The sequence below is a fragment of the Canis lupus genome, chromosome 15, assembly GCF_048164855.1.
Source record: "Canis lupus baileyi chromosome 15, mCanLup2.hap1, whole genome shotgun sequence".
NCBI lineage: Eukaryota > Metazoa > Chordata > Mammalia > Carnivora > Canidae > Canis > Canis lupus.
The window spans coordinates 41,893,616-41,908,915 of record NC_132852.1 but is presented as its reverse complement, the minus strand read 5'-3'; the positions used below and the strand labels follow the sequence as shown (position 1 = coordinate 41,908,915).

At 53.3% G+C, this 15,300-nt stretch overlaps 1 protein-coding gene and 1 non-coding gene across 7 annotated transcripts in view; one reads left to right on the top strand and one right to left on the bottom strand.

Annotated features, from left to right (window-relative positions):
- DNAJB6 (DnaJ heat shock protein family (Hsp40) member B6) overlaps window positions 1-15,300 on the top strand; it is a 73,500-nt gene that overhangs the window by 53,270 nt on the left and 4,930 nt on the right. For all 6 annotated transcript variants that reach the window (XM_072776810.1, XM_072776806.1, XM_072776808.1 and 3 more), the window contains one exon: window positions 13,247-13,459. In XM_072776810.1, the coding sequence (XP_072632911.1) occupies window positions 13,247-13,459 (213 nt within the window). The remainder of the gene's footprint in view (window positions 1-13,246; window positions 13,460-15,300) is intronic.
- Window positions 2,926-3,032, bottom strand: LOC140605568 (U6 spliceosomal RNA). The gene has a single exon (XR_012008208.1). It is a non-coding gene; the product is annotated as a U6 spliceosomal RNA (small nuclear RNA).

Here is a 15,300-nt window from a genome sequence, read left to right as displayed (position 1 = left end):
GGGATGTCAAGGCTGCTGTATTACCCCCCGCACCGTATTCCTCTGTTGGTTTGATTGAGTTCAGATGGATTTTGCCTCATGTTCCTGCCCTTTACAGCTCCAGAGGACCCAGATGTGAGTTTGGAAAATCCAGTAACTTTATATGCAGTGTTACATGAATGGTGATTTGTGTGTCCCTCCCTCCCTCCCTCCCTTCCTTCCTCTCTCTTTCTTTCTTTTTCTTTTTTGTGAAGTTCTTTCAAGGATAGATTGTGGAAGTTTGTAGAGTTAGGTTTTTTTTTTTTTTTTAAGATTTTATTTATTGACTCATGAGAGACCCGCAGAGGGAGAAGAAGGCTTCCTGTGGGGAGCCCAATGTTGGATCCAATCCTAGGACCATTGAGATCACACCCAGAGCCAAAGGCAGACACTCAACCACTGAGCCACCCAGGCTCTAACTCTATAGAGTTAGCTTTACATTTTACTAAAGTTACTCTTAGAATTTGTGTACCTAGTCTGTTGAAGTCTGTTCCATACAGAATGGCAAAGCTTGGGGGGGGATAGCATGTTTCCAATCAATTGTCATTTCTGTTTATTATCTTCTAAACATTTAAAATTGCTCCTTGATGACCTACCTACTAGCTATCACTGCCTTCTTCAGGGACTGCTATTCTTGTTTTTCTTTGAAGCATTACTTAAGTTACTGAATATGCTTTTATTTTAAGAGAATCCAGTAATTTATAATTGGTTTTATTGTCTCTGCTGTTGCTTCTCAGTAGTGACAAAAGTTAGCCATCCGCACGCTCAGTAACAGGGTGGAGGTAGTTGTTACTATCTCTGGAGGTATTCAAGCACAAAATAGCTTAGTAAATTTGAACACTTGATACTGTGTGGTCAAGAGGGGTTGACCTATATATGATCTCAATGGCTTATATTAAAAAAAATGCAGATATCCGATTCTGTTACATCTTAGGTGTTTTTGAGGTGGTCAGTACTTGCACATTGGGTGATTAAATGATGCAGGTCCTTAAAGAAACACTGGCTTAAATTATTCTCCAGCATTTCCTGTGTCCTTATATTCAATGTAATAATGCTTCACTTTGGTTTTCGATCCTTTTCCCAGTCTGGTCATGTGGATGACTTTCTGTTCTTGCTTCATCAGTGGTGAGTTGAGTTGTGAGTTTCATTAATTAGATGTAGACCTTGGCTCTCTAGTATGACTAACAGTTGGGGCTGCTATAGGCCAGATACTTTTCTTTTGGCTCAGTTACTACATCTTGAGTTTTGAGAGGGTCAGGGGAGGGAAAATTACAAGTTCTTTTTTTTTTTTTTTTTAACAGTTCTTAACAGTATAATCAAATCTGGAAGTCACAGTGATCACTGATTTCCAGAGACCAGAACTAGCTGGGACTTCGGAGTTTTGCTTGTTAGGGAGAAGCGGATGTCTACCAAGAGGCCCATCAGCTCGCTCTTCGCCCTTGGGTGGCACATACTGTCTTCTTGCCCTTGTGTTAGGCAATCTCAGACTACCTGGGTGGGTGACTCATTTATTGGGGAACCCCGACTGCACTCTTGATCCTTTCCTGCTGTTGGAACACAGTGCAACCGCAACGAGAATCGCGGCCCTTGGGGGCACTGCTTCCTGAGCCTGAGGTGGGGTTGCTGTCCCTCTCCGTTCCTCCTTTTTGACCTGGGGAGCATCGTCCCTTGGTCCTTCATGCCAAGGAATGACCAGGTCTGGTTTGGTAGGGCTTGGGGTGCATCTTGGTTTATGATATTTCTTTGCTGTGTGGACCCCTGAATAGTAAACGTTGAGTTTCCTTATCTAGTAAACTGCAGTTTATTACAGACGGGCTTGATGTGTGTCAGGAGAGTGGGTCTTGCCGTCATGCTCCATCTCACCACCCCACCCTCCTCTTTGGCTGACTGCTGGAGTCTGCATCCTGATACTGAAAGCACTCCACACAAAGATAGAACATGGAGAACACAGGCCTTTCCTAGCAGGTGGCAGGGAGCCTTGCCAAAGGCCCTTTGAGCTGGAGTGATGTTGCAGAGTCTGATTGGTTCCTTTCTCCTGCTTTGGGAAGACCACCTTACTTGCTAACCCTTACTTGGCATGACCCTCTGCTCTGCACCCTTGTCTCCCTCACCCCACCACCCCCCTCCTGCCCATAGACACAACTGAGTGCACCAGCTGCTTCGGCAGCGCTGGGTGGATCATAGGATATTGGTTAGATTTCTGTCTTTAATGGAGGCTGCCGGACATGTTGGCGGAAATGACAGCCTAAGCAGATGGCTCCTGGCACTGTCCTCCTGCCGTCCCCAGACAAGCACTTGGTGACATAGTACTTGGGGGAGTCTAAAACCTGTGTGAGGCTTCTCAGGGATTTTCCCCATTTTGTTTTTCATAATAATAGAGTTAATGATGGTTTTGAGTATTAGTACACCAATATTCCTGTATGTACAGAATTCTCAACATATGTGCTAAGTCTTAGTTGTGTTTCTTTCCTAAACAGTTTTTTTTTAAAATCATTTTTATTTTTTTAAAATTTGAGAGTGAGAAGTGAGCACAGAGGGAGAGGGAAAAGCAGCCCCCCCCCCCAACCCCCTGCTAAGCAGGGAGCCGGATACTGGACTCGATCCCAGGACCAGGAGATCAGGACCTGAGCTGAAAGCAGTCAACTGAACCACCCATGCACCTCTTCCCCCCCCCCCCCCCCATTTTTAGTTATTTGATTTCAAGGTAGTTACATATAGTATTAGTTTCAGGGGTAGAGTTGAGTGATTCTTCAGTTGCATATAATACCCAGTGCTCATCGCATCACCCAGTTACTGCCCCCTGCCCCCCCCGCCCCCCCAACCCTCAGTTTCCTGGAGTTAAGAGTCTCTTATAGTTTGTCTTTTTCTGTTTTTGTCTTATTTTTCCTTCCTTTCCCTTGGGTTCATTGAACTACAGAGCACTTTACGAATCTGCGTGTCCTCCTTGATCAGGGGCCATGTTAATCTTCTCTGTGTCATTCCAGTGTTAGTCTGTGTGCTGCCGAAGTGAGCATCTAGTGACTTTACAGCCTATCATTCAGAGGTGAATTTCCCTGAAGAAGGTACTAAGTACTAGTATTTTCCAGTATCAATCGGTTCCATCCTGAATGTTATGAGTATACAATGTTATGTGCACCATATACTTACACATGTTAACAAAGATACTAGAGAAATTGGAACCACCAGAACAAAGATGTTCAGTCAACATCTTCTCCAACTGCCTCCGTGGCATACTTGACCCTCTTTGGCATTGAAGTGGCAGGTAGGACATGCTGAGGGCCTCGTGAAGACAGGCTGCCGAGCCACTGTGCCCGCCCCTAGGTTAGGAACGTGGCTGCTCATCAACCCCAAGCCTGAGCAGATGACCTCTTATCTGAGACTTAGGGGTTGCTTGATAGGTTGCCAGGGCACTGATAACATTAAATCCAAAGCTGGAAGAGAATGAGCAGTGGGCTCAGTGTGTCCTGTCCACCATCTCTCCTTGTCTCTCTCTCATCCGTGTCCCTTGGACCACTTGAAGGGTCCATGCAAAGTCTGTTGAGCTGCAATCATGTGTTTTAGGGCATTGGGAAGGCGTGAGGAAACGTTCCCATGGTCCTCTGTCAAGCAGGGGTTGGACAGCTGAGCCTACGCGTGGTATGTGCTGGTGTGCCTCTTGAGCCCCTTGTGGTCTTGGCCTGATTGTCTTGTGAACCCCAGCAGAATGTTGCTGTATTTTCTCCCCATAAGGTTTGCGGTTCTTAACCCAAACTGTTCCAGTAGGAGGAGTAACACTAAATTTGGTTTCTAGAAGTTGAATATTTGTGTTGAAATGTGTGCATGAAAAATGGCATCACTTTACACAGACCACTTTTCCGTCGTCAATGGCTTCCTCACATAACCTATAAAGACTGTTAATGATTTCTGAAATGTGCATTTCTTCAGTTAATTGGCTGGAGTATAAGGTGTGCTCTTCAAGGTGGGGGGGTTCTGGAGGTTCCCGTTGTGCTTGCTTCGTCCTTGGCCTGCTCCGTTGAGGGGATGGTTCCTTGCAGAGCCTGTGGTTCATCGGCCTGTGTAGTCACTTCGTTCTTCCCCAGAAAGGTGTCTCTGTTTTGGCCTCGGTTTAACAGCACGGTTTTCTGTTGTTTTCTTGTGCTTTCACACATTTCTGCTCCTTTAGTTTACATGGACTTTGCCCCAGGTTTCTTTTTTTTTTTTTTAAGATTTTAATTATTCACGAGAGACACACACACACACAGAGGGGCAGAGGAAGAAGCAGGCTCCATGCACGGAGCCCGATGTGGGACTTGATCCCGGGACTCCAGGATCACGCCCTGGACCAAAGGCAGGCGCCAAACCGCTGAGCCACCCAGGGACCCCCTTTCCCCAGGTTTCTTTCCGTATTCCGCTCTTGCGCATTCCTGTTAGACGTGTGGCTATTATGGGATTCCTCTCTCTTCTGGTATTTTATGCCAGGAGTACCCTGTATTGGTTGTCGTGGAGGAGGGCAGCTCCTCCTCCAACCTGTCTTAGGTGAAAGGCAGTCAACGCCAGCTCCTCCCCATCCTTTCCTAATTGGTTGTTGTCTTTGAGAAAGTAAGTTCTTATATTGCCTTTCATCTGGTCGCTTCACTGTACTCTTGGGTTATTCTATTTTAGAGGTGGGAGAAAGGCAGAGGGAGAGGCCATCTCAAGTTGCCTCCATGCTCAGCGCCGAGCCAAATGACGGGCTCAACCCCACCACCCTGAGATCATGACCTGGACTGAAACCAAGAATCAGATGCTTCACCGACTGAACCCCCCAGGCGTCCATTAGCTTACTCTTTTTTTAAAGGTGCCTATTTTTTATAGATAGAAAGCCCTACTAGTTTTCTCTTAGCCCCTGTCCCCCCATTTTGTCTTATTTAATTATGAATACTGACAGGGGTGGTTCGTCTTGTTCCCAGTAGGCTGGTTTTAGTGGTTGGCTTTGTGGGGTTATGTGCTGCCGTTCCATCCTGTTGAAGGAGAAAGCTGGCTGCTGATGCAGGATTCTGTGACTTGAAGTCCCCGGGGTCCAGCGTGTGCAGGACAGTGTGGCCTGGATCTTTGTTTCACTGAGAAGCAGTCTGCTCTTCTGTCCCCACGAGAATCAGTGCCTTGCCTGTCAAGTCCTCTGGTCCTGGCACGTTTTCCAGTTACTGAGGTCTTGAAAATTTTCCGCTGTTTGATTTGTTTTTCTCCTTGTCAGTTGAGTGAGTTGTTGCATTGAGCATGTCCATCCCATTGAGGCTAGGGAGGGGTGGTCCACTTGAGCTGAGAGACTTTTTTTTTTCCCCGTGAATGTTTACCTGTTTTATTTTAGTCCTTCTAGAAATAGTAGCTTTTAGAGTTTCCTGTTTATTAACACTTAATTTTTTAAAATATTTTATTTATTAATTCATGAGAGACAGAGAGAGGCAGAGACAGGCAGAGGGAGAAGCAGGCTCCCTGCAGTGAGGCTGATGTGGGATTGCATCTCGGGACCCCGGGATCAGACCCTGAGCTAAAGGCAGATGCTCCTCTATGGAGCCAACCGGGTATCCCCAGATACCTAGTTTTTTTTTTTTTTTTTTTTTAAAGATTTTATTTATTCATTCATAGACACACACACACACACACACACACACAGAGGCAGAGACACAGGCAGAGGGAGAAGCAGGCTCCATGCAGGGAACCCGACACGGGACTCGATCCCAGGTCTCCAGGATCATGCCCTGGGTTGCAGGCGGCGCTAAACCGCTGCGCCACCAGGGCTGCCCCAGATACCTAATTTTAGTCGTTTTTCTTCCCATTCTCTTTGTGAGTAGCATGTCTGAATTTTTCTTTACAGCCTTTTTCACAAATGTGAGTTTTTAAAATGACTTCTGAGTTCAATGTATAAAACAGTCTTCATTTTTGCTGATTTTAAGTCTTTTGTGCTTTTATTTCCATTCAAAACAGCCTGGAAAATATGAAGCACCTGTTTGGGAGGAAGTTTCAGAAACTGCAAGTTTTTGCCTAGTCGATTCTGTGAACTTTATTTTGCTGGGGTTTTTCCTTTTCTGGTTTAGTTATTTCTGTCCCTGTATATTTACCTTCTATAGACGTTTAAAATATTAACCCATCTAGAATTTTCAAGTGAAGTTATGGAGTCTCAGTTTTATTTTCTCACATGAAAGTCTTCTGTCCTTTCTCCACTGTGAGTTGTGATTTCTTAATAATTTGCCTTCGGATTTTTTTTGGTTGTTGTTTTGTTTTGTTTTTTAAGATCACAGATCATAATTCTCCCTATAGTGAATAACTCCATTAAGGATGGGTTTTTTAAGAGGGAATACCTTGGCTCTCAACTCAGTTACAGCGTGACAGGGCAGACCAGGGATGGGCCTGCCCATGGACCATGCCAGGGTTGGAAGTGCAATTGAAAGGCTCAGCCTTCTGAGCGGCATGGCCTGGGGTGGACTTTGACCTGAGAGAAGTGCCTCAGTGCCTCCAGTGTGCCATACTGTGCACAGCAGGGCCCAGTGCAATGCCTGTAACATGCATTCATGGTCCTCTGTGTAACCGACTTTTAAAATTCGTATGTCCTTTAGTTTTGCTTTACATTTTCTCTTATAGAGAATCTCATGGGAATGTTGCTAGTGAGTCATGTTCACTCACGGCTGGTGTGGTGTGGACACAGGAGCCGAGTTTGGGCCCCTGGCACCGCAGTGATTCCCTGGCGAAGGGAGACTTTGCTGGGGACTGGTGCCACTTGAGCCTTTTCCTATTGGGCTGGGTGGGGGTGGGAGTGCTTGGTAGCCCCTGGGGGCTACTCATGGTGTGAGATGTGATGAAAACAACTGCAGGAGTCTGTGGCACAGATGCTTCATCTAAAATAGGCTTTTGAAAGATGTAACAGATGTATTTCATAGAACACTGAGTCACTTTGAGTAGAAACTAGGAATTTGTGGCTTGAACTGCATGTCTTCAGGAAAACCAGATTTTATGAATATGCAAACCTGTGGAAATAGAATGTTCATTGTGTTGTATAAGGTGTCTTTCCAGGATAGACTTTAGTTACTGTTAATCAAGTCCGCTGCCTTCGTCTTGGCAGGAGGCCTGCTCCAGACCCATGGTTAATGAGGCCAGGCCAGAGAGTGGTCCAGCCTGGTGGGGAGGGTAGCGTTTATAGCTCCTTCCACATGAGTCACCGCTTAGGTGGCAGGTTCCTTCCCTTTGCCCACACGGACCCCGTCCTCTAAAGTCCCTGCTGCAGCTAGAGTTAGGGCAGTGTGGCCCCGAGACCTCCACCAGGGTCACTGCAGGGGCCTCAGGGCGGCTGGGCACAGCTGGCCTTCCACCTTCCACACTGCTTGCTTTCTGCACATCATCTCCATCTTCTGCTGCCCTGGGCAGGGTGTACACGGGGCCTGGCAGCCTCCTGCAGCGGGGGTTTAGACAGGATCCCCTCGAGAGGGGGTGGGCTCCAGGGAAGAGGCTGATTTGACTCCAGATGAGCCCAGATAGAGAGTGAAGAAGCCCTAGCATGCCCCTGTATACTTCAGTGTCCATCACAATTGTCCTATGACCCCCCGGACACCACAGGGTGTGGTGACAGGGTAATCGTGACAACCCCGTGTTTAGGCCCCTGCAGCCCTGTCGGGTGGACCTGTGACACGCACGCTTGCTGCTGGGGCTGTGGGTTCCAGCCCAGTCCTCCGGGACCCGCATGTGCGTGCCCCGGGGGGCGCTTCTGCTTGTGGAGGGATCCAGAGCTGGAGCTGCGTGGGCCTCAGGAGGATGCTAAGCTGCCCTGTGCCGTAACCGACATCATCAGGCCTACACTGCTGCCGAGCATCTGAGGTCCCAGCAGGGGCCTGTCGAGGACCCTCCGCTGCTTGCCAGGCCCTGTGGCCACACGGCCCGGCAGGTCATGGATGCCGGCATGGGGATATGGGGACACGGTCAGGAGTTCTGATACGTGCTCAGAGTTGGAGGGAAGCCCGTGGCACTGGGGCCTCCACACCCTCATAGGCTGCCTCGTAGTGGCCCCTGGCGTGGGGTCCCATGCACTGTTCATCTTCTGTGCCAGGGCCCCAGCAGGAACTTCCTGTGTGTGCTCCTGGCCTTAGCCCCGGACCTGTGGGCACCTCCCTGCTCCTGGCACCGCAGCCCCTCCCAGCCAAGGCTGGGCATCCCCATGATGGTTTCCCTTCATGGAATCGGGGTCCCATTACTTTGACAAGTAGTCCTTGCCTCCCCTAATGAGCCAGCACACCTGTCTGCCTCCTGGGTGTGGCCTGCACATTGTCTTTGTGTCACGTGTCCACCTGTTGGCTGGTGCTCAGGCTGCGTTGGCTTAGGAGACCTTGTAGAATCTGTCTTGTGCCTCTGGTCCACTTGGTACCATGTCCCGGTCACATCATAGTCTGTGCTGCTCCCTGTGGCCTTCCCGCACCTCTTTTTGCCCTCCTCGGGGCTGTTGCCCACTGGCCGATGGTCCTCCGTGCTATGGATTTGCAGGGCACGAGGTGGGCGGCCCTGACCTCATCATGGCACCGTGTTCTGAGGCTGTAATAACAGGAGCTGCGTCCCACGCTGGTCCCCAGGCCCTGAGCTTTGAAGGAGTCCCCCGATGGGCCAGAGGTACATTTTTGGATGTTTGTGTAATCTCACGTTATGTTGGCAGTATTCATGATTTGAGTAAGTATGGGATTGACACGCTGCCCTCGCAAGAAAGCGGCCAGCACCAGGGCCTCTTGGATTGTACTTATTTGGGAAAAGTGATCCTGTTTTTATCTATGGAAGTTTGTTTTCATTTGCATATTATCAAGCCAGCATGCCGCTCACTGTATCTGGACTCCATTTGGGGAAAGAACGGAGGCATTTGACAGGACGGCTGTGTACACGGAGCAGCTGCCGAACATTCCTTTCATAGCTTCCCGATGATTTCAGTGTGCTTTGGCCTGGGACACTGGCAGCCCATGTGTTTGTTTTCAAATTTTATAACTTGGTGCTAAGGGCAGGACTGATTCTGGTATATTTAGTTTTCCAAATGAAAAAAGATGCTTGGACTGTCAGGAGCAACATAAAGGTCAGTTAATTCATGCACAAGAAAAAAGGCATGCAGAGCGTCTACCAAAATGGGATGTGAAACTAGATGTGACTTATTATTTTTTCCAACTAATTTGTTATTACCTTCATTCAGTACAAACCGACCAGCTCAAGTTGTTTGAACAGTGGTCGTAAATGCCACAGAAGAGGAAGAGTTTAGCGAATAATGAGCTAGTACAGAGCGTGTGGGAAACGGCGTGGGAAGAAGTCAAAGCCGTGGCTTTCAGGAAGCATGACACTGGCTTAGGGGGTGAGGTAGGGATGCAGTGATCACCCGCTTTATCTCAGAGGGTTGTAGGTTGTGCCAGGGCACCGTGGGGATTTGTGCTTGTCATCATGGCTTCGGTGAGTGACCCCTCCCCAGGCCATCTGACCCAGCGGCTGCTGCCTGAGGACCTGGCCTGGCAGTGGGAACTCCCCCGACCTGGCTCTTCAGCGTCACTGGGCTTTGGTCTGGGTTTTGGTCAGTCTTGCTGGAGCAGACGCTCTGAAGAGGGGGCTGGGGGGAGGTGTGCTCCCACCCGGGCACTGACTTCCATGGCAGGTGCTGGATCTAGGTATAGTGTGTAGGGAGAGGAGATGAGGCTGCTTTAAAATTGGGGTGAGGTAAGGCTGGGTCCAATCCTGTAGGACCACTCCTCCCTCAGAAGCTCCCTATTTTGTCACCACGAGGCCAGGACAGTTGGGGTCCTGATGGTCCATCTGACCCTGGGCATGGACATTCCTCCAGATATTCGTCTGTCCCTCTCCTTCCTGTGTCTTGTTGGCTCCCCCTCCCCATGCTCCAGCCCTAGCGATAGGAGGGCGGTGGGTGGGAGGCAGGCGGCACAGGTCAGGGCACTGAGGGACACTGGGGAGTTTGCAGCGCTCAGCCTGGGAAGTGCGGGCTTCCCACCTTCGGAGGACCAGAGCCTCCACCAGGAGGGATGGCCTGGCCCTGGGTCAAAGTCCGTCGTAGCCTTGGTTCTAACCAAACCTAACTCAACCTTGGTGGGGAGGAGGGGGGAATGTCCTCCCACCAGCAGGTGGGGGATGGTGGCCTCCTGTTGCAGATGCCTGTCCATACCCACGGCGGCGTTCCTTGCATGTGATGGGTTGAGTGCGTCCTTGCAGGAAGTACCCAGTGAAGACTTTTGGGTGAGACCATGATTGAGTCTTTGCTTCTCGTTTCCTTCCTCCATCCTCTTTCCCTAAATTATTTTTCCTGGTACCTGATCCCCTGTAAAGTTTTGTGGGAACTTTGTGGGGTCAGTGACTCCGTCGTCTCTGCTCCAGACCAAGGACTTCAGGAGCCCACGGTGTGTGGGGACCTGGGGGCACATAGTGGTCACCGTGTCCCTGGAAGGGTCAGGAAGACTGTGACACGTGGGTCAGCAGCACATCCTACCACTGTTTCCGAAAGGGTCCCTGTGGCCCGGGCATGCCCTGATCACACAGTGGTTCTGGACGCAGGGGCTGTGTCCAGGGCTGCAGGGCAGGAGCATCGTGGGGCAAGGTCCGAGCTGCAGGGGCCCTCCGGTGTGCCCAAGAGGGCAGGGCAGAGAGGTGCAGGCCTCTGGCGGAGCTGGCGGGCAGGCGGGGCAGCTAGGGTGGTGGCCTCATCCCTGGGACCATCCCGGGGTCCCCGGGGTCCGCCCTGAGTGGTCAGAGCCCAAGAGACCCTGGACCCACGGCGCCTTCACCCACCTGGAGCTGTCCATGTGCTATGCCTGCCCCGGAAGCTGCATGTTGGACACGTTCTCAGGATGTTCTTGAGCTTAACGCCAACACTGAGCATCACGTGGCCCTGGAGTGTGGTGTGAGCGCCTGTCCTGGGCTGGGGTGGGCACAATGGCCCTGGACTGAGGGGCACGACTGGCCTGCCCTGGGGGAGCCTGGCCTGTCTCCATGAGCTAGTGTCCCCCCTGCACCGTAAGTGAGGGAAGCCAGGCCGGCGGTCTGCACCCAGACAGGCTCCCTGCTCTTCATGGGGAGGTGGCCCATGGTGGCAGCGGGTGCTTCTGGGGGTGCTTCTGGGGGCGGCAGGAGAAATGCCACTCTTGTCTCCATCGCGTGGTTGAACCACTCGGATCTGAGCATTCCCGAGGTGCGGTAAGTGAGCTGGGCAGGCAAGTGAGCTGGGCAGGCGGTGGCTCCCCTCATGCTTCCCGGTGCCCTCTCCGCCAACCCCGGGCTCGCCGCTTATGAAGCCAAGCCCGCACAGAGAGGTCAGTGACCCCAACTGGGGCGGACAGTGCGCAGCACTTCACTGTGGGCTGTGGGCAATGGGGCATTAGGGGTGATGGGATGGGGTCAGGGCCAGGAGGGGGCAGTTGGCCTGCAGAGGTTTCCCACCTCCTTCCAAGCTGGACATAGCTGAGCCTGTGCCTTGGGTGACATCCAGGGGCCAGGGGTTACCCCGTGGCCACCAGCCCCTCCCTGAGGGTGGCCCACAGTTGGGGCGCCCACCCTATGCCACTTGCCCCCTCAGATGCTTTGAAGTCAAGCCACCGTCCAGCGGTGATTCCTTAACACCAGCTCCACGGCTCCTACTGCATGTGTTTGCAAGTCATAATTTTGTTTTATTTGCCAAAAAAACCGTACCAGACATCAAACCACAGACCCCTGAGAGGTGGGCTCCCCATGAGGGCTCTCTGGCCTTGACCTTGGCCCTGCTCATGGATACCCCACTGACTGCCCTCCCGTGGCAGACACAGGGTGCTCCAGAGCATCTGTGTCCCCTCGGTGACTGGATTAACTCTGAGGCTTAGAGGTCCTCACCGGAAACATCTGTCCAGGCCACGTGCTCGGGGCCGCCAGGTGCCCTCTCCCCACTTGGATGACAGTTTGCTTAAGCTGCTCCAGAACCTTCGGGTTTGTCCAGCAGGTGGGTTGTGTGTGGTGCCCAAGCAAGAGCTGGATATAGGCCCTTGGCCAGGCCTGGCTGCGGGGTGGGGGTTCCAGGTGCCAGAGGACACGGAGTGCACCTGTGTGGCACCACTGTGTCCAGAGCTGTTGGGTGTTTTCAGGTCCCCCCCCCCCCGCCGGGGAACCCAAATCTGACTTTGGAGAACCTCTAAAACACAGGCTGCACGGCATGGGCTGCCCCAAGACCTCATGTTTCTCAAGTGATTTCTGTGCTTGGTGTGGGTGGGGACACCCTAGAGCCCACCATCTCTCACCAGCATGGCTATAGTGCCCCGGGTGTGGGCACAATTGGTGCCAGGGCTTGGGGGCTAGTCCTGGCAGCTCAGAAGTTGGGTCCATGAGAAGTGCCTTCGTGTGCTCCAGGATAACCTTGGTGGGCTGCGGGGGAGGCGCCCAGCCTGGCACCTGGGTGTGAGTGCGTGACCGTGAGGCCCATGTGCTCGTGTGCAGCCCTGACCCTGCACTTTAGGACCGTCCTGGAGCGTGCTCCCCAGCGTGGGAAGGGGGAAACAAGGGATGAGACTGTGCTGTGCTTGGGGAGGCATCCGGAGAACAAGGGATGAGACTGTGCTGTGCTTGGGGAGGCACCCGGGGTTTGCCCTGGATGGAGGTGGCCTCTCTATTTCTCGGGACTCAGGGTGTTCGGTGGCAGTTGTCCCCTGGATGGTAGATGCCCCGTCCTCCCTCTAAGGGGCAGGGTGGGTATGAGGCACAGGGGAGGACCTCCCCAGGCCCATTGTTGGAGAGACGGCGACCCTGACATCGTCGTCCTTCCTTGCTCTCAGGTGCTCGCCTGCTCCTCAAAAGCTTTCAGGCAGTGAAACTTGGAATCATTCAGTGACCATTACAATTTGTTTTCTGATTTTATTCCTGGTATTTAACTAATGTGCAAAACTTTTCCACTTTTTTAAAGGACTGGGGCACCCGGGGGCTCAGTGAAGCATCTGCCTCTGGCTCAGGTCGTAATCTTGGGGTCCTGAGGTCGAGCCCCATGTCGTGTCGGGCTCCCTGCCCTGCGTGTGTCTACTTCTCCCTCTCCCTCTGCCGCACCCCTGTGCGCCCTGTGCGCCCTGTGCGTGGAGGCACGGCGTGGCCCGTTGGCTCCTCTCTGAGGCTGGGCGGCGTCTTCCCTCTCCTCTGGCGGAAGCACGAAGGCTGCAGCTCTGGTGGCCCCAAGGTGGGGCCACAGGTCGGGGCGGAGGGTGGCGCAGCGTGAGCTCACGGCCGCCCCGTCCTCTGCTTTCAGGTGTGGCGGACGAGCTCGCGTTCCTGGAGGAGTGCCAGCGCAGAGGCCAGAGTGCGCTGCCCTCCCAGCCCGCCGGCAGCAGCGGCCAGTCGCCGAGGGCACAGAGGCCGGCCTCCCTGCCCAAACCCGAGCCTCATGACATCGCTGAAGAGGATGAGCCAGGCCGACAGCGAGCCACCCACAGCCTCTGGGACCCCTCACTGCTCTCTGCAGGTGTGCAAAGGGAAACCGAGGCAGAGCTTCCCCGCAGGGACGCCTCCCTGCCCTCCCGGGACCAGAGAGGACAGAAATCGCTCCTGTGCTGTTGTGTACTGACCTGAAGGGGTGGGCTGGGCGGGGGCACGGGGGCTGCTTGGAGCGCGGCGGCAGTGGTTGGGGCTCCTGCAAGGTTCCCCAATTAAAACGGGGTGCCAGTCCTCCACGACGGTACGGAGTGTGTTGTCTTGGCAGAGGATGCCAGGTGCTGCTTCTACTTTCCATGTTCCTTTTTGTCACTTCCCACTTGGTGCTTGGGCTCTTGCAATGTGGCCAGGACACAGGCCCCTGGCCGCCCCCCACTTAAACCTCACAGCGCTTCCTGCCGCTCGTGCCTTCACCCATGCTTGGTTCCCGGGTTGCAGACAGAATGGAGCGTCCCCACCCTGGGCATCCTGCGCCACCTTCCCCTGGGGCGCTGGCTGGGATTCCTCTCCCACCTCTGACACTCTGGATGCTAATGACCCCATCTTTCCAGAGTCCTGGCTCTGCTCTCCCCCAGCTTCTTTAATTTCTTATAAAGCCCCAAAGGGTCTTCGAAGAGTCTCCCCCATTGAAAGTTCTGGATGGTTTCTGAGAGGTTGGCTGTGCCTGTGGCTTCGACCTGTGTTCTGAGGTCCGGTCTGTTTATTTGGACTTTTCATGAGTGGGAAGCACCTGTGCCCATGTTTGCTGACCCCCCCGCCCCGGGAGTGGCCACGGTGACCCTCGTGTACTAGGCGGTAGGAGACATCGGGGTGATGGCGAGGTATGTGCAAGGCTGCCTCTGGGCATCGGCGGAGCACCCCATTGCATCCGGGGATAAGGCCGAGGTCTGTCGGACCCTTCCTCCCCCAGAACCTTCTCCCGGGAAGTTGGCCCCTCACGCTTCTTCTGTTCTTAGGGACAGACAGACACGTGGTGGGTTTTGCTGAGGACGGAAGGCAGGTGTCCCCTGCCTGACACTGGGCGTCCTGGGGCTTTGAACCCTAGCCAGAGTGTCCTCGGGGCTGTGCTCTCACAGAGTGGTGCTGAGCAAACACATGGATCACAGTTTGGAGGCATTGGCCTTCTCGTCGTGGGGTGAAACGTTGGGGGGTTGCAAGGTCGTGCAAGTTCAGAGGATGTGTTCCTCCTTGAGTGGGCATGTGGACATTTCCCCAGTTGATTGTCAGCTCTTGGCACTGTGTGGTCTGGGTAAGAGGCCGCGTGGTACCCAGGGGTCTTGGCAAGGGGCACGTGGTGGATTCAGTTTGCCTGAACCAATCACCATTTGGACGATGGTCTTTAATGAGCAGTGTCTGGTTGGAAGGACGCCATCAACCTGCGTACCGGGTCCGAACCCCAGTTCCTGAGAACAAGGAGTGTGGCCAGGCCTCCGACCCTCTCTGTGGTCTTGCTCAGTGATGGCCAGGATCTGGGGCAGGACCTGGGCCCGTCACCAGCGCCATGTGCCCAGAGGGCACATCCCGAGTCCAGCACGGGGCTGGGGTTTCCTGGTGAGGCCGCTTGTTGGCTCGAGGGCCCTAGTACGTGGCCCCAAATCACAAAGTGGGACGCAAAGCTGGTGAATGCCTTCCCGGGCTGTGGGAGCACCCCCCTCAGGGCATTCTTCCTGCCAGCAGGGTGCTTCGCTTCTCTGCACCAACCGTTTGCAGCTCTCGGTTCTGCTTTGCAGATCCGGGCGCCAGGCAGCAGTAAAGGGGTGCTGGGGCTCCTCCCGGGAGCTCCGCCCGAGCTGGGTCCCTGGAGACCTGGACACTGCCAACCCCGGGCAGGATGGCCCATGGGCCCCAGGGTCGTCTGTAGGGGCTTCACAC